We start from the raw sequence: 21,686 nt of genomic DNA on the forward strand, positions 1-21,686 counted from the left end.
CAGCATCTCTTTATCTTTTATTTGCACTAACACGGCGGGGCCCTGTCCCCGGAAAGCTGGCATCCGCAGGCCGCTCTTCCCGTGCCCACGGCCGCCGCTGCACACCTGGCCGCACACGAGCCCGGCCCCCCCGCCCCCGCATAAATCTCCCTTAAAGAAAAGAAATCAAAGGATCCTCAGGTCCGAGAGTCACTGGCTCCCGTCAGGGAAGAGGGTACAAGCCTGGCTGCGGCCTCGCGTGCGGGCGGTGGGCGGCCTGCGGCTCCCGGTGTGGGGACCGGGCCTCCCCGGTGGCAGGACCGCGGCCCGGACGCTGCCAGGGGCCTCCTCGGTGGGGAGCCGGGGGTGTCGTCGGCGCGGACGGGGGCGAAGCGCCAGGAGCCGGCCTGTCATCGGCGTCCCCGGGGCCCCCGCAGACCGCGACGCAAATAGCTCCAGGCCCACGCGGCTCCCGGGCTGCTGCGAGGGCGGCTGCTCCTGTTCCTGCTTCTCGTTTCTCGGGGAGAATTCGGAGGCAGCGCTGGCAGTTCTGGAAACTTTCCTGGCTCCCCAGACAGCCGCGGCCAAACGGGCACCCTGACTCCGGGGGTGGAAGGCGGCCCTTCCCCTGCTCGCCCGGGGGGGGCTCCCGCTGCGGCCTCGGGGGCCTGGCCCTGCTCCAGGGCTCCCCGGGCGGTCCTCAAGGCCGGGCCCCGTCTGGAGGCAGCCGCTCTGCTGGGGGCGCGGGGGTGGCCGAGGAGTCGTGGGGGCCCCAGGGTGCCGAGACGGACGCTCAGGAGGGGTGCGCCCTGGGGAGCGGGGCCTGTCGGAGGACCCCCTGGGGGCTTAGCCCCGCGGTCAGCCCGGCCCCCCGGCCCCGCACACCCGGGTGCCCCGTGGGCAGCGCCGTGGCCAGCGCCGCAGACGGGCAGAGGGCGGCGCTGCGTGGGCCCCGCTCCCCGGTGGCCGCCCCGGGACAGAGCCCGCGTCCCAGGACGGAGGCCGGTGGCGGTGGGGGGGGGCCTGACGAGGGGAAGGGGACAGCAGGGGACGGCCCTGGGCAGGGAGGCCGCGGAAGCCCGGTCCCTGGGGGACTGGCCCTTGCCCGGCGGGGGTGGGGCGGGAGGCACCCGTGGGCCTCGGGTGCGGGGAGGGGACGCGGGGGCTGGGCTCCCTGGCGCCCACCCGCTCGGGGCCCCTCCGTCCTCGGCCACCTCCTGGTCCCTGGCGGCGGCCGGGAAGGGCCCGAGGGCCGGGCTTGGCGGGCGGCGGCGTCAGAGGCCGGGGTGCAGGAGGCCCGCGGGGAGGCCCAGCAGGAGAGGCAGCAGCGGCGAGGACAGCCCGGGGGCCGCTGCGGGACCAAGCACAGGCGCTCAGGGCCTCGGAGCCCCCGCAGCGCCTCCCGCCCCGCGCCCGGCCTCCCTGTCTGCCCCGGCACCACTGCTCTTCCCCCTGCTTCCCCGCGGACCCTTTCCTTTCAAAATGCGCCTCCCGGTGTATCTATGCAGCTGCCATAATCTCTCCGCGCCACGTCTGGCACCGACAGCCTGGATCCAGGTCCGTCCGGGTCACACAGGCCCGGCTTCTGCTGTCTGTGGTGTTCCCTGTCCTCACCACCCTGCACCCCCTTCCCCACCCCCGCCTCACCTGGAGGGTCGGTAACCCCCCGGAGCATCCCCCCTGCACTCGAGGATTTGGGGTGGAAGGCTGGGAGGGATGCTGTGGGGCGGGACGCGGGGTCGCGGGGCACCTTCTCTTCCCCTGTGACGCGTGAACCTGCCCACCCGGCAGCCAGGCCCTACCTGCGCCCGAGCACTGCTGAGACAGCATCCCTTCCAGAGCTGCCACGTAGTCAGGGCCCAGCCAGTCCCGGTACGTGGCCTTCTCCCCGACAGGCACCATCCGGGTGGTGGCATCCTTGAAGAGCAGGTCTTGGCCGTGATAGTTGGAGGAGTCGTACATCCTGAACCCGTTCTTATTGTCATCATCTCCAAACAGGTCCTGAAAGTACCACAGGCAGACCTGCTTTTCCTCCGGCCTCAGCAGGGCTCATGCAGGAGCTGCTGGCTGCCACGCGGGGCTCTACAGACAGTGAACCCAGGAGCAGGGGACCTCGGGGCACCAGGGCCGACTGGAAACCCTAAGCCCAACCAGTCAGCTCAAGCCGGCATCAAAGGGACTTGGAGTAACGAGACGACGGTAGTGCCACAGTATGAGGGGTCCAAGTGGCCATCAGGCCTTCGGGGGCTCACAGACGCTCCAATATCTGATGCCAGGTCGGCCTTCTTCCCAGGAAAACGTGCACGGACACAAAGTTCTTCCCCACGTCACCTATCACTCCGGGGCGGGGGGGGGGGGGGGGGGGGATGAGAGAGAGGAGGGGCCGTGGGGAGGTGGGGCCCCGGTGCTTGGGAACCAAGGGCCCTGTTGTCGGAGCCGGGCCCTTCCAGGTATGCGTGCAGCCCACAGGATCTGCAGGGGGACTAGATGTAGGCCGTGAAAGAAGGACAGGAGCTCAGGAGGGCCTCTGAGGAAACGGGAAGTCTGAGGCGGCCACTCCGGGCAGTCGGGTGGGCAGCTGTCCACACGGAGGGGGCGGTGACGGCAGGGCCCACGACGTCCACACACAGACGGCTGTTAAGGGCCCGGGGCTGGGTGATGCCAACCGGAGGGCACGGACAGGTGAAGAGGGTGTAGGACTGAGCCCAGGGGCGCTCGGGGGCGGTGGGGAGGCCGTGGGGGCGGGGGCACGGGAGGGGTAGCTAGAGTTGCCTGGGAGGAGCCCCGGGCAGGTGTGGACCTGGAACGGGGTGGGGGGAAGCTCCTCTGGCAGGTGGGAGCTGGGGCCAGTGCTGCTAGGGTCAGGGAGCTGATGGGACTCAGCCCCACGGGCCACTGCACTGCTCGGGGCAGTTCGAGCCCTGGTGAGGGCCCGTCTGGAGCAGAGGGACCCGAGGGGAGCAGGTGACACTCGAGAGAGGACTCCCGAAGGAGCCTTGCTCTAAGGGGGGGTCATGGCCACTATAGGATGGAACCAAGAGGGCGCTCCTTTGTTTTTGTTTTTTAAGGATGGCAGAGACCACGGCACGCTTGTAGCTTGGTGAGAACCGGCCGCTGAGGGGGGACGGCGCGGACACAGAGGGACAGCTGGAGGAGAGGCTTGACGAAGTGAAAACCTCGGAACTTTCCCCCAGGCTTCCTCGGTTTGTTTCAGGTAAACCGAGGCGCAGGGCCCGGGGTCACCTCACCGCCCACCCCCCGGTGCCGTCGCCCCGCCCCGGCTCACCTGGGCCTTGTCCAGCAGCCCGTACACGGCGTAGACGTTGGTATCCGGCCTGACCATGACGGCGTGGGGTGGTATCTGGGCCAGATTGCAGGCTGCGAACTGCGACACCTCGGCCCGGGCCCCGTTGGGACACAGCAGCTCATAGTCCTCGGACCTGAGCCCAGCAGCCCAGGGCTCAGAGTTGTGGCCTGAGGGGATGGAGCAGAACGACAGGGGAAGACACAAGCCGCTCTGCTCCTGGATCCCCAGATCCTTGCCAGGGCAGAGGTGGCAAAGCCTGGCCAGCTCCCAACTCCATGCCCCGGCTGCTCTGCTCTAGGCCAGGACCCGCGGACCCAGCAGGGCCATGACCCTGGCAGGAGCCACCGCTGGAGGGAAGAGGCGGTACCTGTAACGGGGCAGGTACTTCACGGGCACCTGCCCTGTCCTCAAGACAGTAACGTCAGATGAGCGTGGTCACCCCCATTTCACAGGAGGGAAAACTGAGACTCTTAATCCCTCCCAGGCCAAGAGCCCCAACTGTGTGTTCCAGGTCTTGGACCTGAGGTGTGTGTGGGTGTGTGGGGGGCGCTTCTGAAGGTGGCTGCCCTCTTCCCCCAACAGCCCAAGTTCTCAAACTGGACGAGGTACAACATCAAGTTGTGAGATGGCAGTTTCAAAGGTAGGTCTAGGGGTGGGGCCTGGCAATCTGTGGGGTTTTCTTTCTTAAGATTTATTTTATTTATTTATTCATGAGAGAGAGAGAAAGAGAGAGAGAGAGAGGCAGAGACACAGGCAGAGGGAGGAGCAGGCTCCATGCAGGGAGCCCGACGTGGGACTCGATCCTGGGTCTCCAGGATCAGGCCCTGGGCCGAAGGCAGGGGCTGAACCGCTGAGCCCCAACCCCCACCGGGGCACAAGGTGCCTTCCTGCCCTGAGGTTCTGGGGGAGGTTCTGAGTGCAGAAGACTGGACCCCCAGCATCGGGGGTTCAGAGCCTGGCTGGGGGCAAGGCACAGAGAAGGAGCGACCAGCAGGTGCTGGAAGCAAACAGTCTCTGGTCTTCAAGAGGGCGTAGGCGCTACGAGGGGATGAGGCACCCGGTAGGACCAGGTGTGGGCTTGGGGGCCCGGGGCCTGCTCCGCCCGAGGGCGCCTGGGAGGCCGGGGCCGGGTCACGTCGGCGGCCCCCGAGACTCTGGCCCGGCGCCCGCACCTACCGTTTGTGTTGTCGAAAACGGTCGTGTGCTTGACGAAGGCCACGTCCCCTGCGCTCTCAGCCAGGCACCTGCGGGCGGGAGGCCGAGGTGGGGGTGGCGGGGGCGGTGGGGGGCCCCCGGGCTGCGAGCGGGCCCAGCCCACCCACCGGGCCGGTACCTGAAGGCGCCGCGGTGGCCGTAGTACCTCTCCTGGCTGCTGCCCACACACTTGTTGCGGCCGCGCTCGTCCCCCACGCAGAGGGCGCACAGCGAGGCCGGGTAGTTCTTGGGGTTGTTGACAGGCACGCAGCTGGCGCTGAAGAACTGGCTCACGGCTGGGGCGGGGGGGGGGGGGGGCGCTGGGTCAGGGGCCGCGGGGGGCCGTGGGCCCTGCGCCCACCCACCCGCTCCCCCAGCGCAGCGGGGCACCTCTCCTCGGTGACTGCGGGAACAGCGGGCACGTGGAGGCTTTCTGGACACAAACCCCATGGGCGGCCCCCGCTGGTGGTCGGCCAGCCCTCCCTTGGGCTCCCTCGGGGATGGGGAGCTCACTACCTGTAAGCTACTCCTCGTGGGAGCGGGAGAGCAGCCCTAACGCTCCCTGTCTGGGTGCTCGCCGAGGTGGGTAGGAAGAAACGTGGGTTTTTTGTGAGGTGCCAGACGGGACAGAGGTGCGCGCACAGTCAGCCCAGGATGTGCCAGCTTCCTGCTGCCTCCCTCTCCCCACGACTGCGTGTGACTTAGCACGCGGGGAGCCCCGGGGCGGCATGTGGCGGCTGCCTGGCAAGCGCGTCTCCTCGGCACTCGTGCAGGTGGCGGCCGGGGGCTGCTGGGACACGGGGACAGCCCCACGCCGGGAGGTGACCCCGCTGGGCCCCTTGCACCCCCTGCAGCCGGCTCCCCCTCCGCAGAGCAGGGGACACTGGCCCCCTCCCAGGAGGGGGGCCTGCCGTGTGGATTCCGTGGGGACAGGCGGCCCAGCCCTCGCCCCCAGCCCCGTGGACCCCGGAGGGAGCTGGCCCGGGTGCGTCCCTGCGGCCGCGGTACCTGTGAGGACGTCGCAGTCCCTGGGCCGGAGGAAGCCCCTCCGCAGCAGGGCGCCCACGGGGATGTCCCAGCCCGCGGGGCTGCCCAAGCCCGGGTGGCACGAGCGCCTGCCCCGCAGCTCGTCCAGGGAGAAGGCGTCCGAGCTGTTCCGCTTCACCACGGCCACGGCGAAGTACGAGCTGCTCGTGTCGTCCGCTGTGAGGAGGGGACGCCAGTGAGGCCCCGGTCGTGCTCCCCGGGCCTCGGCGCAAGGGACCCCTGCCACCCTCACCCTGCCCCTCGGTGGCTCCTGCCACGGAGCTGCAGCTGCGTGGGCTCCGCTGTGGGCTCTGCCGTGGGCCCCGGCCTGTCTGGTCCCCAGGGCCACCCCAGCCCTCGGCTCTGTCTCCACCAGCCTCCGTCCTGACGCTCCTCCCCGAGGGCCTGTCCTTCCTGACACCCCGGTGGGACTTCTCTCACCTCCCGCAGGAGCAGCTTTCCTAAGCCCTGGGACTTGCCACATCCCTGAGGTCACCACGTGGAGGGGGCTGGGCCCTCCCTGGAGCCTCGATGGCTGGGCCGCAGCCCGGGGAGGCACCTGCTGGGGTGGCCACACGCTCGCCTGCTCCGGGTGGCCCGGCGAGGCCACTACGGGGTCTTTATAATTGCGAGGGGCCGTCACACAGCCAAGGACACCGGAGAAGGCGCATGCGGCCTGCGAGGCCCGAGGCCCGGGCACGTGCAGGAAGCGGCCACCGCACTCACGGGCATAGCGCTCCCCCGCCGCGGGCACCAGGCCGTGCTTCTGTCCCGCCAGGTAGGTGTCCTCGCCCCTCAGGGTCACGGCGTCGATCTGCCCGGCCTGAGGGACACATCGAGAGGTCACAGACCAGGGAGGGCGCCGGTGCTCGCCCCGGGGAGCCTCCCCAGGTGTGGGCGGGAGAGGTGCTGCTCGGGAGCCCCCCGAGGGACGCAGGCCGCTATCGCCCGCTGCCAGGCCCTGCTCCCAGCAGACTCTTGCGCCCTCCCGGGGCTCACGCCTGGGTGGGGGGTTCTCAGGCCAGCGCCCGGGGCCCGGACGGCACCCCCAGCCCGGGCGCAGGACGTGTGCGCCGAGTGTGTACGTGTGCAGCGGCTGCGCGACCGGCCACATTTCAGGAGGCTGCGGCTGCGGCTCGGTGGTCAGAGCTCGGCCCCAGGTGTGCCCCCCCCCCCCCCGTCCTCCCGGGGCTCCCCGCGTCTCCCACGCTCCACTCCACCGCCTCATCCCGGAGCCTCTGGGTAGGAGGCCCCTGGGCCCGAAGAGGGGCTGCAGCGTCCAGGCCCCAGGGGAGGCGTGCGGCGGGGGGACGCCCGCGCCCAGGCAGGTGCCCCAGGCTGCTCAGGCCCAGCGCGAGGCTGCGAGGTCCGCGGCCGCAGTAACAGGCAGCGGCGTGGGTCCTTGAGCCTGGAGGGGCCGGGTCTGGGGCCGCGGACCCAGGACCCCACCGGGACCCAGTCAGCGGCCGCTCCCTTCCTGGGCCTCGGGCTGGCGGCTGCGGGGGGTCGAGCCACTGGGCGCCTCCCAGAGCCTTGGGAGCCAGCGTGTCTGAGCCTGTGGCTGGGGTTCGGCTGGCAGCGCCCCGGCCGCCCCGCTCCTGCTGGGCAGCCCCCCGGCCTGTTGTTTGCGCCCAGAACCATCTAAGGAGCCGTCCCCTTGCCTGCAGGCGCTGAACCTTGTGACCCAGCCACTCCGGGGGCGGCCCAGCCTGTCTCCCCCCTTCCCCCGTCCCAGCCGCGTCCACCCCGCCCCAGCGGCCCCCCTACCCTGAGCCAGGGCACCCGGGGGCGGGTTGCTTCTCCGGCCTCTCCCAGCTTCAGCCTCCACACCTGACGGTGATCACACCCGCCCCCAGGGCCCCATGCGGGTAAGTGAAGGGTCCACGGGAAGTCTTAGCACAGCGCGTGGTACATGGCATCGCACGCCCGGGGTGTCGTTTGCCCCGATCCTGGCTCTTGCTATTCCTCGACGTCCACGGGCTGCCTGGCTGGGGCAGCGCGGACACTCCTGAGTGGCACTGGCGTGGCCTGCACTTGGGGGTGGCCCGGAGAAGGGCTCCTGACCACAGGCCCCACCGACTTGCCCTTAAGGGAGGAGGGAGCCTGGGTGGTGCAACCAGTTCAGCTTCCAACTCTTGGGTGGGGCCCAGGTCGTGACCTCAGGTGCGGGGCTCAGTGAGGAGCCTGCTTGAGAGTCTCCCCCCCCCCCCTCATGTTCTCACTCTCTAAGAAAAATAAATAAGGGGCAGCCCGGGTGGCTCAGCGGCTTAGCGCCGCCTGCGGCCCAGGGTGAGCCTGGAGTCCCGGGATCAAGTCCTGCATTGGGCTCCCTGCATGGAGCCTGCTTCTCCCTCTGCCTGTGTCTCTGCCTCTCTCTGTGTGTCTCTCATGAATAAATAAATAAAATATTTAAAAAAAAATTTTTTTAAATTAAAAAAATAAGTAAAATCTTAAAAAAAACAAAGAGGAAGGAGAAGGAGCCCAGGAACCCAGGGGCTGCTGGGACCCCCGTGAGCTCGGCAGCATCCTGACGGCAGCGCCCCAGGGCCAGGTGCAAGTCCTGGTCCCAACCCCTAGGCTGAGAAGCGAAGCAAGGCGAGCCGCAGGGGCCTCCAGCAGGGCCAGTGCTCTTAACTCCCAGTGGGGAGCATGTTAGTGGGAGCCGGACCAAGGCCATGGGCCGTGACAGCTTAGAGACAAAGGCAAGGACAGGACACAATGGGAGACAGCAGGGTGTGGTGTGCTCCAGGCCTGCCACTGAAGGCCTCGCGACGGCAGGGCCTCGCTGGCCAGCCTCAGTTTCCTTCCTCTTAAGAGAAGGGGCAGGGATCCCTGGGTGGCGCAGCGGTTTAGCACCTGCCTTTGGCCCAGGGCGTGATCCTGGGGTCCTGGAATCGAGTCCCACATCGGGCTCCCGGCAAGGAGCCTGCTTCTCCCTCTGCCTGTGTCTCTGCCTCTCTCTCTCTCTCTCTCTCTGTGACTATCATAAATAAGTAAAAATTAAAAAAAAAAAAGGAGAAGGGGCAGCACGAGGTTCCATCTCACCTGAGATCATGACCTGGGCCCAACCCAAGAGCTGGAAGCTTCCTTACCTCCCCCGCTCAGCGAGGAAGGGTTCCTGGAGCCCCCGAAAGGAAGCAGCCTTCCCCCTCTCTGCGCGCCCCACCCGCCCTGCCCCTGCCAGTCCTTCCTCCTCCCCTCTTCTCTGTGGGGTTGTCCCAGGACACTCCTGCCCAGGCGGCTGTCTGCTCTAGACCAGGGGGCTCGGGGGGAGAGCAGCGAAGGGCCTGGCACTGCCACTGCCCGCCCACCGGCCTGCCCTGCCCGTCCGGGTGCGGCCCCCACCTGGATCCGTTCCATGCAGTGTTGGGGAGACTCGGCCGACACGCACTGGATCTCTGGCTTGAGCCGCTGCCGGCTGAAGGCCACGGCCATGTCTCCGCACTTCTGGATCTCAGGAGTGGACAGCACACACCAGCGCAGGTAGTGGGGCAGGCCTGCGTGTGGAGCTGCGGTCACTCGCCTGCTGCAGGGGCTGCCCCGAGCCCGGCCTGTGAGGTGGGGCCTGCGGCCCAGGAGCTCGTAGGACCCGTCGGAAGTCCTGGTTCTCCCCCCGCACACCCCCACCCTGGCTGGACGGAGTTGTCTGACGCTCCGAGCCTGTTTCCTCTTACAGAAAGGGGAGGACTGTGCCTCTTTCAGGCGCTGTGAGAGGGCCTGAGGCAGATCGTGGCCGTCGCGTGTCTAACCGAGGGTGAGGGTCACGGCACTTCCCTGGCTGCGGGGGGCGGGGGGCGGGAGGCCCATCTGTAGACCACTGCAATGGTCAACCCCTGAGCCAGGGCCTTGGCTGCAGGGTGGGAGGAGGAGGAGTGAGGCACTGAGCGGAGAACATGCTGGGATCTGCCAAGCTCCGCGTGGAGGGCAAGGGCCTCTCCCCGAGATGGTCCCGGGTGGTCCGGATCCCACCCCTTGGAGCATATGGGGCATCGGGGATACAGCAGCCCATGCAACTCGGGAGCAGCCTCCTCCCCAGAACCCCAGAAGCAGGAGGTGGAAGCAACTGGTTCTCGCGGAGGCCAAGGGGCACCGCTCCTGGGGTGAGTGTCCTTTGCCAGCGGCCTCCCCAGAGGCGCCGGGCTGTGCCGCTGGGACCCGACACAGGCGGACTTACGGTTGGGATCACAGAGGAGACCCTTCACGGCGTGCAGGTACTCGCGGCCCAACCAGGCCTCGTAGGTCTGTGTGGCGATGGGCACCAGCTCCGAGGTGGAGTCTTTGAAGAGCAGGTTCTTCTGGCCGTAGGCCTCGGAGCTGAACATCTGGAAGCTGCTGCCCTCCTGGCTGAACAGGCGCTGGGGGGCGGGGGGCTGCTGAGGCCTTCCCCCCCTCCCAGGTCCCCGCCAGCGCCCCCTCCTGCGCCCTCTGGGGACCAGGGCACGCGCCACCCCCTTCCGTCGCCCCCGGGGCTTCCCCTCGTCACTCAGCCGCCCGGTCCCCCGACTGTGGCTCAGCCCCCGGGCCGCCTGACCCACCTGGCCTTCGTTCAGCAGCCGGAACACGAGGCCCCCATCCGTGTCGGCCCGGACCACCACCGCGTGGGCAGGCACGCGCGCCAGGTGGCATCGCCTCCACTCGGTGACGTCAGCCCGGCTGCCATCCCGGCACAGCAGCGCAAAGTCCTGGGAGCGCAGTGCCCGGCCCCAGGACGGAAGGGTCCTCCCTGGGGAGACGGGAAGCCCGTGTGAGCCAGCATCTGTGCGCGGGGGGCTGCGGGAGGGCCCGGCCGCCTGGAGGCTGGGGCGTGGAGGCCAGGAGCCGAGGCTGGGAGTGGAGGCCGGGCCGCGGAGGCCGGGCGCGGAGGCTGCGACCTCTTCCAGGAGCTTGAGACCCAGAACCCAGGAGGCAGAGGGGCCGGGAGCTGGCCCCGTGGGCCCCGGGTCTCCAGGGACTGTTGCTGGCATCTCCTGCCCCACAGCTTCTCCCGAGGACACGGCTCTGAGGGAGCGGACGGACGGACAGACGGACAGGACTACGCGTTAACGTTGTAAAGAGAAGAGAATCCAAGGAGCTCGGGCTGGGAGAGAGGGATGCACCGGGAGCTCCCTGCTGCCCGGGGCGCTGAATCTGGCTCTGAGCAGAGGGCAGGGCAGGGGCCAGGGCAGGGCCCAGCCGGACACACCGGCCCAGAGCGGCACCCCAGAGCAAAGGGGGGCTCTCCAAAGTCAGCCCGTGTATTAATCCAATAGTCACCTACTGATATTCTGGGACATTTCCCCCAAGTCCTTTTTTCTATTTTCTAACCATTTCTAACATGGTTAAGGACACACCTGATTGGCATTCTTGCATCCTACTTCTTCTTCTTCTTTTTTTTTTTTTTTTTAAATATTTATTTATTGGGATGCCTGGTGGGGCTCAGCAGGTAAGCACCTGCCTTTGGCCCAGGGCATGACCCCGGGGTCCCGGGATCGAGTTCCACATTGGGCTCCCAGCAGGGAGCCTGCTTCTCCCTCGGCCTGTGTCTCTGCCTCTTTCTCTGTGTCTCTTGTGAATAAGTAAATAAATCTTAAAAAAAAAGAAGATAAAAGATCTATTTATTTATTTGAGAGAGAAACAGAGAGTCTGGGGGGGAGGGGTGCTGAGCAGACTCCCTGCTGAGCACAGAGCCCTGATACTGGATTCTACTTCACAACCCATGAGATCATGACTTGAGTCAGAATCATAAGTCAAAGAAAGGCTCAAATAACTGAGCCACCCAGGTGCCCTACTGCTTAAAAAAATTATTTATATAAGTAATCTCTACACACAACATCGGGCTTGAACTCATGACCCCAAGATCAAGAGTCGCACGTTCCACGGACTGAGCCAGCCAGGGGACCCTTGCATCTGACTTTTTTTTTTTTCATTTGTCATTTTATTATTTTTTTTATTTTTTTTTATTTTTTTTTTAAGTTTATTTATTTATGATAGTCATAGAGAGAGAGAGAGAGAAAGAGAGGCAGAGACACAGGCAGAGGGAGAAGCAGGCTCCATGCACCGGGAGCCCGACGTGGGATTCGATCCCGGGTCTCCAGGATCGCGCCCTGGGCCAAAGGCAGGCGATAAACCGCTGCACCACCCAGGGATCCCTCATTTGTCATTTTAAAGTCTTTTTCCCACCCTTCTGGAAATTTTCCATAAAGCTCATTTATAATAGGCAGATTTATTTGAAAGAGTGAACAGCAACACCAGATAGGAATATTAAGAAGACTAATTTTAAGACTGTAACTCAACAGATGGTCTTACACAACAATATTTTTATGACTTTAAAAAATTTCAAATGAGAACAATAAGCCTCTGCTAGGAAATAGGAGGGGTAAAAATAATTTGTGGGGTTATGAAAACTCTTCACTCTGAAGCTATTTCCAAACAAAACCCCCATGGGTCCCCTGGGTGGCTCAGTGGTTGAGCATCTGCCTTCGGCTCAGGGTGTGATCCCTGGGTCCTGGGATCAAGTCCTGCATTAGGCTCCCCGCAGGGAGCCTGCTTCTCCCTCTGCCTGTGTCTCTGCCTCTCTCTCTCTGTCACTCATGAATAAATACATTTTAAAAAATTAAAAAAAATAAAGATTTTATTTATTTATTCATGATAGAGAGAGAGCGAGAGAGAGGCAGAGACACAGGCAGAGGGAGAAGCAGGCTCCATGCAGGGAGCCTGACGTAGGACTCGATTCCGGGACCCCAGGATCACGCCCTGGGCTGAAGGCAGGTGCTCAAACCACTAAGCCACCCAGGCTGCCCCATCATCAACATTTTAAAAGGGCCAATTTTAGGGGCCCCTGGGTGACTCAGCTGGTTAAGCATCTGACTCTAGATTTCAGCTCAGGTCATGATCTCGGGGGCGTGGGATCGAGCCCCACGTTGGGCCCTGCACTCAGCAGGAGTCTGCTTGAGATTCTTTCTCTCTCTCGGCTTCTGCCTCCTCCCTCCTTAAAATAAATAAATAAAAGAGCTAATTTTAACCCAATATATCCCTATTCTTTCTCCACCTTTAACATTTTCCTCTGCTTGATCTTGAGACCCAAGTCCCAGCTGCCCATTTTTGTAGGAACATCTTGCTCTGGAGCTAATCTTATGTGCTTCCTCCTTTTTCAAATCATTTTTTTCCCCTCTTTTTCAAATCTGGTTCATATTGTTTGCCTTCTTGAATGTCAGACCACATGATGGACCTTCTGCTTTTAAAGGTAAAGGTCATGATAAAAAAAAGATTAGGATAAAAAAAAAGACAATGATCAGACATTACTGAACTGGCAAAACTATAGTCAGAAGTGTTTGCTGAATGCCACGAGGGAGCATCAGGAGATTTCTGGATGGAAGGTCAGGCACGGTCACCATCTTGATTGTGGTGGTGGTTATTCAACTGTGTTTTGGGCAAGACGCATGGAACTCTATTTCCAAAAGAGTGCATTTTGCTGCATGTGAATTATACCTCAGTTTAAAGAAATAAATAATCCTTAAGCAAATCCAAATTAGGGGATGTTCTATAAAATAACTGGCCTCACTCTTCAAACATGTCCATGCCGCAAAAACAAAGAAAGATTATGAAACTGCTTAGAAGCTAAAGGAAAGTAAAGAGACCTAACAACTAAAAACCATGTGTGATCACAGGTTTGGTCCTGACAAAAATTGCTACGAAGGACAGAATTGGGACAGTTAATGAATCTGGAATACGGGCTGCAGATTAGATAATAGTATTTTTTTATTTTTTTAATTTATGATAGTCACAGAGAGAGAGAGAGAGGCAGAGACACAGGCAGAGGGAGAAGCAAGCTCCATGCACCGGGAGCCCGATGTGGGATTCAATCCCTGGTCTCCAGGATCGCGCCCTGGGCCGAAGGCAGGCGCTAAACCGCTGCACCACCCAGGGATCCCTAGATAATAGTATTATGTCAATGTTACGTTTCTGGAAATCGTAACTATACGGTAGCCAGGTCTCCATCTCCTTGTTTTTTTGGAGCTACACACTAAAATATTGAAGGGTGCCTTGCAGGCTAATGTACTCCCCCAGAAACGATACATTCAGGTGTGGAAAGAACGATAAGGAAAGAATATACGCAAGTATAGAAAGGATGATAAATCCAATACAGCAAATGCTAAAAGTCGGAATCTGGATAACAAATAAATGAGGGGGGCAGGCACCTGGGTGGCTCAGTTGGTTAAGGGTCTGACTCTTGATTTCAGCTCAGGTCATAGTCTCAGGGTCGAGAGAGGATTCCCTCTCCCTCTCCTTCTGCTCTCCCCACCCTCTAAAAGAAATAGATACATAAATCTTTGGAAAAAAAATAAATGGGAGTTGAATTATTCTCGCAACTTTTCCAAAGCTCCATTATTGCAAAATAAAAAATGTTAAATGACAACGATCTAATGGTTGTACATGCAGCACTGCCCCGATTTACTAAGACCTCCCTGGGGGTGGGAGCGGGTGAGAGTTTGCTGAGACTCGGAGCCCAAACCAGAGCAGGGTGGAGCCACCTCCAGCAGCTCCCTCGCGGAGCAGCTTGCACTCCACTCCTAAGACCCACTGCTTCCTTTCGGGGAGACTTCCAGGGCCTAGGCTGGGCTGCGGGGGGCACTCACCGTCAGTGTTCTCCAGCACCGTGCTGTGCTTCACGAAGGCCACGTCCCCCGCCCCTTCCGCCAGGCACCTGCAGAGGGGGAATCCGTGAGTGCCGGCCCAGCGCATCCGCCCCCTGGAGCTCTGTTCCCGGGGTGCCCGTGGGGGGCGCGGCCGGAGGGTCGGTCCCAGGGCCTAGGTCCCCGCTTTGTTTCCTGTGGGGCTTCGCCAAGTCGTGGAGGGCCTCTACCACCTGGACAGTGGTGGGGAGAAAGTCGCTGCGCACAGGGAGAGCGGCTTTATGATCAGTGTGGACGCTGCACAGCCCGCCTGGGGCCCTAAGCGGGTGGAGGGCGGCTGCCGTTGTCAAGAGCTGTGAGGCTCAGGGTGTTTGGAGGAGTCGGCCTCGAGGGAGGGGATGGGACAGGACGTCTCATGCGACACCAAGCCCCTGAGTGGAAGGGACCAGGACTTCTGTGTTCCCTCCTGCAGGGTTCACTGCCCGGAGGGAGGCAGGCCCAGGCCCCTGGGCGAGGCCGGGACCGAGGGGCCCAAGTTGCTGCTTGTAGGACCGAGGACTGCTCCTCTCTTCGTGCCCCAGGCCGTATTTACGCGGATCCCACCCGGGGCAGGGGCACTAGCAGGCTCCCCGCGTCCAGGTGGAGACACGGAGGCCGAGGCGGCTACAGGGGCTCCGGAGGCTTCCGACCGGCCCCGCTGAGCCTGTTCCCTCATCTGCGGACCGAGGCGGCCGCCCCCAGCCGGTGGGGACTCTCCTCTGGCTCCGAAGGGCAGGGCCGGCCCTAATCGGGGGCCCAGCCCCCTCGAGGTGTCAGGACTTGGGGGCTCCTGCCCCCCCGCCCCCCGCCCCCGCCTCCCTCCCCGCCGGCCGAGGCATCAGGGAGAGGACAGGAGGGTGGCAAGGTGCTTTTTGTCGTTTCCTCCGAAGCCCTCGCCCCTAAGTGCGCTCCGCGGGTCGTGCTCGGGCGGGGGTCCCCCAACTGGGCAGGCCGAGCTGCAGCCGTGCCACCGCCCTGGGGCGCCACCGCCCTGGGGCCTGGTGCCCGCTGTGTGTCCCCCCACCCCGTCCCTCACCGGAAGGCCCCGCTGTAGTCGTAGTATCTCTCCAGGGGGCTCTTGTCGCACACACCGTCCCCGGCAGCATCGCCCCTGCACTGGCGGCACAGGGAGTCCGCATGGCCCGTCTCTGCAGCCCCGGGGACGCAGCTGCCCCCAAAGTAGTCACTGACGGCTGCGGGAGGGAGGGAGGTTGGGAGGCCGGGATGGAGGCTGGGAGGGGGAGGCTAGGAGGGAGGGAGGTTGGGAGGCCGGGAGGGAGGCTGGGAGGGAGGCTAGGAGGGAGGGAGGTTGGGAGGCCGGGAGGGAGGCCGGGAGGGAGGCCGGGAGGGAGGCCGGGAGGGAGGTTGGGAGGGAGGCCGGGAGGGAGGCTGGGAGGGAGGCCGGGAGGGAGGGAGGTTGGGAGGCCGGGAGGGAGGCCGGGAGGGAGGCCGGGAGGGAGGCTGGGAGGGAGGCCGGGAGGGAGGGAGGTTGGGAGGCCGGGAGGGAGGCCGGGAGGGAGGCCAGGAGGGAGGCCGGGAGGGAGGCCGGAGAGCCACAGGCGGGCCCAGGCCCCGGACGGCTCAGTCCAGGCCACCCGCGGGGCCCTGCAGGCTGGGGGGTGGAGCGGGGGGGTGGCGGTGGGCCGTGGTGGGGCTGACAGTGGCTCGGGGAGGAACACCCGTGTCCCCAGGGCTGCAGAGGCCGCCGTCCCCGCGCCCCCCCAGGCCAGCTCCGTGCGATGAGGGCGGCAAAGGAATAGCCACGTCGCGACTATGACCTCACAGGCCACGCGTTTCACAACACGGGAGGGCAGGTGACGGTGACAGGGCCTCCCGGGCCAGGTGGGGGGCGCCTCATGGCTCGGGGTGCCCGCCAGCACCGAGGCCCCGTGGCCCCCCGTGGGCAAGTATTTACCCTGCGCCTCAGTCCCCGCCACCTGCAGGGGGAGCAGGATGGCCCGGGCCAGCTCGGCTCCCTGCTTGGGGTCCCCACTGGGGCTCCCCTTCCTGGCCCACTCCAGCCTCCCGGCTCCGAGCCTGCAGGAGCGGGCCCCCCGACCCTGCGCACCCAGAACCCCGGAGGACACGCGTCCAGGCCCTGTGGCTTGGGCTGGCCTCGAGTGCTGCCGCAGCAGGTACGTCCACACCTGTCCGCGGGCAGTGTGGACTGCGCCTGTGCGTGTGTGCACGTGTGTGCATGCACCTGTCTGTGGGCACGTGTGGACCACGCCTGTGCGTGTGCACGTGTGTGCATGCACCTGTCCGTGGGCATGTGTGGACCGCGCCTGTGCGTGTGTGTGCGTGTGTGCATGCACCTGTGCATATGTGCATGTGCGGACCGCGCACCTGTGCGTGTGTGCACGCCTGCACTGCGTGTGTTGTGAGGGCAGCCTGAGGGAGTCCCCTGTGAGGGCGGGCGGGGCAGCAGCAGGGAAGGACACGCAGAGCCCCGCGGGGCAGCCTTACCCTTGAGCACATCGCAGCCCATCACGGACAGGCGGCCGCTCTCCACCAGGTAGCCCACGGGCACGTTCCAGCCCGCTGTCCTGTTGAGGCCCGTGTGGCAGGACCTCACCCCCTTCAGGCTGTTGATGGTCACGTTGGAGCTCCTCTTGACCACGGCCACGGCGTAATAGGAGGTGCCGACCTCTAGAAGGAGGGACGGGAGAGGCGTGAGGGCGGCCGGGGAGCAGCCGAGAGGGAAGACAGGCGTGCGTGCGTGCGTGTGTGTGTGCACGCATGTGTGCATGAATGTACACCCGTGTGTGCACGCTTCCTGGTTCCCGAGAGAGCGCGTGGGTACGACCCACATGGCTCATCGCGAGACCCCAGGCTCCCGGTCTCACGCGGTGGACATCCCCCCGAGAGGCTCTTTCTCCCCTTTCCCTGCCAGTCACCGGTACTTGCAGCTGGGTCTGCATCTGTGCTGCAGCTCTGCAGCTGGCGGGGGACACGGGGGCCCCCAGTCCTGTGTCTTCCTGAGTCCAGGCCCTTCAGGGGAAGGGCACCACGGTCATGGGGAGAGGAGCAGTGGGAGGTGCAGGCGGGGCAGGCAGGATCGTCACCCAGATGGGCAGAGGGGCTCACAGGTGCTGAGGTGGTAGGAGGGAGGGGGCGCGAGAGTGTACGGGGAGCTAGCAGTGCGGTCCCGAATCACCCAGAAACTTGAATGGGGTGCATGTGGGCGGGCAGGGGTCCCCAGCCTTGCAAAAGATTCCCCGGGCTGAAGGGGACCCACAAGGGCCATTCAGACAAGATGGGGATGATTTACCTACGGGGACGGATGACCAGCGGGCATCGCATCCCCCCCGCCCCCCGTGCGCCCCGTACGGTGGGATGCCTACGATCAGAATGCCGTTGAGTTCTAGAAAATAAAGCCGGGGTTCTGTCCCGTGCCCCAAGCTAGCCTCTGCCCACCTGAGCAGCCTGGCCTGCTGCCGTCCTTTGATTTACCCACCGTGCCCTTCTTCCCGGTTCCTCGAACCTCCCAAGTTCTTTCCCCCCTGGGGCCCTTGTCAGGGTCCAGGTTAAATGCCACCTCCTCGAGAGGCCTTCCCGAGTGCTCCCTTCCAGTAGGTTCCTCCACATGCCTTCCTTTCCTCCTCGTGGGCTCTACCTCCTTCACAGCACCTTCCATGGTCACAACTACGCTTCCTTGTGTTCATTTGTTCACTACCTGATGGCTGCTCTCTTGGGCTTACCACTCTGTGCTCATGCCTGGCATACAGTAGGTGCTCAATAAGTGTGCTGAATTAATTAAAGAGGAAGAGCGGTGTTTGGGGCCAGTGAGGCAGGGTGTGCTTTGGCCTTTGAGTGCAGGCGCTAGGCTGTGTCCTGAGCCATCTGAGTCACCCATTCACCAAGGGGCCAAGTGAGCGCCTGCGCGGGATACCAGGGACCTAGGGGTGTCAAAGATGAGGACCAGGCCCTCCTCGAGGGGCCCACTGTGCCAGGGACAGAGAAAACAGGACAGAAGATGGGATCCTGATAGAGTGGGTCAGAGCTCCGGGAAAACAGGAAAGAGAAGCTCTTTCGGGCCAGGGGAGGGGTCAGGGGTCACCCTTAGAGGTGACAGCGAGCCGGGCCGTGACCGGGGCTAGCCCTTGGACACGTGCAGGTCCTGGGTGAGCTTCCCAGGGGGCAGCCGGGTTAGAGCATGTGGGGGTGTGAGGCGCAGGGACTGGGGCAAAGGAACTCCCAGTCCTATGCACATACCATGCATCAGGTGCGCACCTGCTGATTCATTTAGTCTGTGGGACAGGACTGAGGCCGCTCTCCCCACTTTACAAGTTATGGGGTGATGGGATTCCCGCAAGGAAGAACGGACTCGAGTCAGCTCTCTGTGTCTCTGGCACCCCTGCTCTGAGCGGGGGGGGCTTGTGTAGGTCAGTCTGGCCTGGACCCCAGGACTGCTATGGGGACAGGGCTACCGACCGGCTTGAGGGCTGCAGGCTGTGCGGGGCCCAGCAGGGACACGCTGCGGGGACAGCCTCTTCGCCTCCCGCCCCCCAGGCCGCTTCGCCTGCTGACCTTGGTCGTACACTTCGCCCACCACGGGCTTCAGTCCGTGCTCCTTCCCGGCCTCGTAGATGGCTCCTCCGTCCAGGGTGATGGCGTCAGCCTCCTGGGCCTGCCGGGGACACGTGGTCAGGCCAGCCCGGCCGCCTGGGCCTCGCGACCAGCTGCTCGGGCCATCCGCTGGCCTGCCGGGACGTCCCTCCTGGTCCTCTGGCCCGGTCCCCTGCCCTGGCTCAGCCTGCACCCCGAGAGTAGGGGGCTCACCCTTTACCAGGTCCCAGGTGACAGCTCTCCTAGGTCAAGGCTTGCCTTGGCTTCCTAATTATGTCATTTAAAAATTATTAATTTTCTAGGGCTTCTAATGGCTTTACACACTAAGGATAAATGAATGAATAAATCAGATGGTACAAAATGGTGCATAGCGAGATGGTGAATCTCCCTCGTTTCCCTGTTTCTGAGCCCCGACTCCGCTGTTAACCCGTTTCTCAGGTTTCCTAGGACGCAGACCGAGGCCCACGGATGCCCTCCTCATTTTTTTTTTTCTCCTAAAACACAAATGGCAGGATGCTGTCAGCGTCCTGGGGTCGCCATGGCGTCTAGCTCGGGGGACCTGGCAGTGGAGCCTCACGCAAGCCCGTGGCCCGCGTGGGACCTGCACTAGGTCTGCAGAGAAGTCAGGGCCCAGTACAAGGGGACCCAGGCCCCCCGGCCGTGCCTGCCCGGAGTCGGGCCTTGAGGGCCAAGCTCGCAGGGGCGGTGCCAGCTGGGCCAGGTCGCCTGCCTGCCCCTGGCACTCCGCTCCCTGCCCCTGGCACCCCGCTCCCTGCACCCCGCACCCCGCTCCCTGCGCCCGGGGCTGCCACCAGCCCTCTCCTGGGAAACTGCACGAGCCCTCCTGGCGCCCCCGGGGCCCCTCCGGGGTGGGTGTGCGGCCGGTGCCAGCGTCCCCACTGTCGCAGGGGCCTCTCCTGGAGGGAGGACTGTGCCCGGGCCCCACCTGGGCGGGACCGGCTGGCCAGGAAGCCCTGGCCCCGTTGCCTGGAGACTCGGGCCACCCGGAGCCTCGCCGTGAATGGAGCCCTTGTGGTGCCCCGTCGGACCCCTCCCCCCCCCCCCCCCCGGCCCAGCGGGTGGGGCGCTCACCGCGAGGAGCCGGATGCAGTGGTCGGCGGAAGGGGCCTGCACACACCCGACGGGCGGCTGGATCCCCGCGGCTCCGAAGGCCTTGCTCAGGTCGCCGCACTTGCGCTGCTCGGGGTCTGAGGTGGTGCACCAGCGCACCTGCGCCCCGCTGAGGGCTGGGGGACGGGGGGGGGGTCCAGCTGCCCTAACCTGCGCACCTGCGCCCCGCTGAGGTCTGGGGGGACGGGGGGGGGTCCAGCTGCCCTAACCTGCGCACCTGCGCCCCGCTGAGGTCTGGGGGGACGGGGGGGGGGTCCAGTTGCCCTAACCTGCGCACCTGCGCCCCGCTGAGGGCTGGGGGACGGGGGGGGGGGGTTGCCCACTGCCCCAGCACCGCGGCCTCCCGGGTCACCCGCGGACGTGCACAGCGAGTCCGCGACCAGCCCTGCCCCTCCCCTGGGAGGTCCGCGCCACAGGGGCGTCCCAGACCCGGGGGGGGGCCGAGGGGCCGGGGGTCGGGGCCGCGCTCAGCCCAGCCCTGCTCTCTGGCCCGGGGGCACCGGCGACGGCGCGTGGGCTCCGGCCCTTCCCGCCCCTCTTGGCGCCTCTCGCCCAGGTCCCGGCTCCCTCGGGGACGCACGGCGAGGGCCCAGGAGACCGCCCTGGGGCGCCCGTCCCTCGGGGCTCCGCGGCCGCTCCCGGGCCTGCCCGCCCCGCCCCCGCCGCTCGAAGGCGCAGGCCGCCCCCTCCGGGAAGCCCTCCAGACGCCCCCTGGGCTCCCCCAGCGCCCCCGGCTGCGCTCGGCCCCGCCCCCGCCCCTGCCCCTGCCCCTGCCCCGCGGCCCGGCCTCACCTGTGCGCAGCGCCAGGAGGACCCACAGGGCCCCGCTCGGGCCCCGCATGACGCCGTCGGGCTCCGCGGCCCCGCAGCCAGGCCCCCGCCCCGCCGCTTAAGTGCGCGCCCAGCCCCGCCCCGCCCCGCCCCGCCCCCGGGACTGGCCCCCGCCCCGCCGGCCCTGCCGTCCCCGTCCCCGTCCCCGTCCCGCCACCGGGGCTGCCCGGGTCCTGGCCCGCTGCGCCCCCTGCCGGCCGTGCCCCAGGCCGCACCCCAGGCTGACCCGGTCCCCCCCGCCCGCCGCACCGGGGCTGACCCGCGTCGTCGAGGACCCAGGAAGCTGGAGGCCGGGAGCCCGTGTGCGCGTCCCGGGGCTGCCCCGCCCCGCGGGGAGGGGGTCGAGCGGGGTCTCCGGCTGGGGCCGCGGTGGCCTGGCCCGGCCCGGGGGAGCAAGCCTCCTGGGCGCCCCCACCCTGAGCGCCCCCGGCCTTCCCACGATCCGTCCAGGAGGACACACGCCGGGAGTCCAGGCAGCGGCTCGGCCACGCGGCCCCTCCCTATGCCTGGGCCCCGCCGTGACCCACCGGTGAGACCCCCCGCCCCGCTCTGCCGGGCCCTCAGCCGGGAGGGGCTGCCCATGACACACGCACCCGGGTCCTCGGCGAGACGGGGAACCCTGGCCTTGGGGCCTTGGGCCTGGGGCCTGCCACTTCGGGGGTCGGAGGAACGGTCGGGAGGCAATCGGAGCATCCGGGGCCGGTCACTCAACCCGGAAAGAGCTTCATATAGATAAATGGGCTTCATTATTCATGAGAGACCCAGGCAGGGGGAGAAGCAGGCTCCATGCAGGGAGCCCGACGTGGGCCTCGATCCCACGACCCCGGGGTCACGCCCTGGGCCGAAGGCAGCCGCTCAGCCGCTGGGCCACTCGGGGGCCCTGGAAAGAGCTTTTTTATTTTTTTAAAGATTTTATTTATTTATTCATGAGAGACACACAGAGAGAGACACAGGCAGAGACACAGGCAGAGGGAGAAGCAGGCTCCATGCAAGGAGCC

General features: G+C 65.2%; 1 protein-coding gene across 1 annotated transcript; it reads right to left on the bottom strand.

Moving 5' to 3' along the window:
* Positions 1 to 4: 4 nt before the first annotated feature.
* MELTF (melanotransferrin) lies at positions 5 to 20,771 on the bottom strand. The gene is made up of 16 exons (XM_025473613.3): positions 20,650 to 20,771; positions 19,819 to 19,973; positions 18,688 to 18,787; positions 16,624 to 16,806; positions 15,194 to 15,350; positions 14,122 to 14,189; positions 10,042 to 10,229; positions 9,681 to 9,861; positions 8,852 to 9,003; positions 6,233 to 6,329; positions 5,489 to 5,683; positions 4,620 to 4,776; positions 4,463 to 4,530; positions 3,266 to 3,453; positions 1,782 to 1,980; positions 5 to 1,330 (listed from the first exon to the last, which is right to left on the bottom strand). Exons 1-16 carry the CDS (start codon positions 20,696 to 20,698, stop codon positions 1,254 to 1,256), a joined length of 2,214 nt encoding a protein of 737 aa, XP_025329398.3. The 5' UTR covers positions 20,699 to 20,771; the 3' UTR covers positions 5 to 1,253.
* Between the last annotated feature and the right edge of the window lie 915 nt (positions 20,772 to 21,686).

This window comes from Canis lupus, chromosome 33, assembly GCF_003254725.2.
Source record: "Canis lupus dingo isolate Sandy chromosome 33, ASM325472v2, whole genome shotgun sequence".
Classification (NCBI taxonomy): Eukaryota; Metazoa; Chordata; class Mammalia; order Carnivora; family Canidae; genus Canis; species Canis lupus.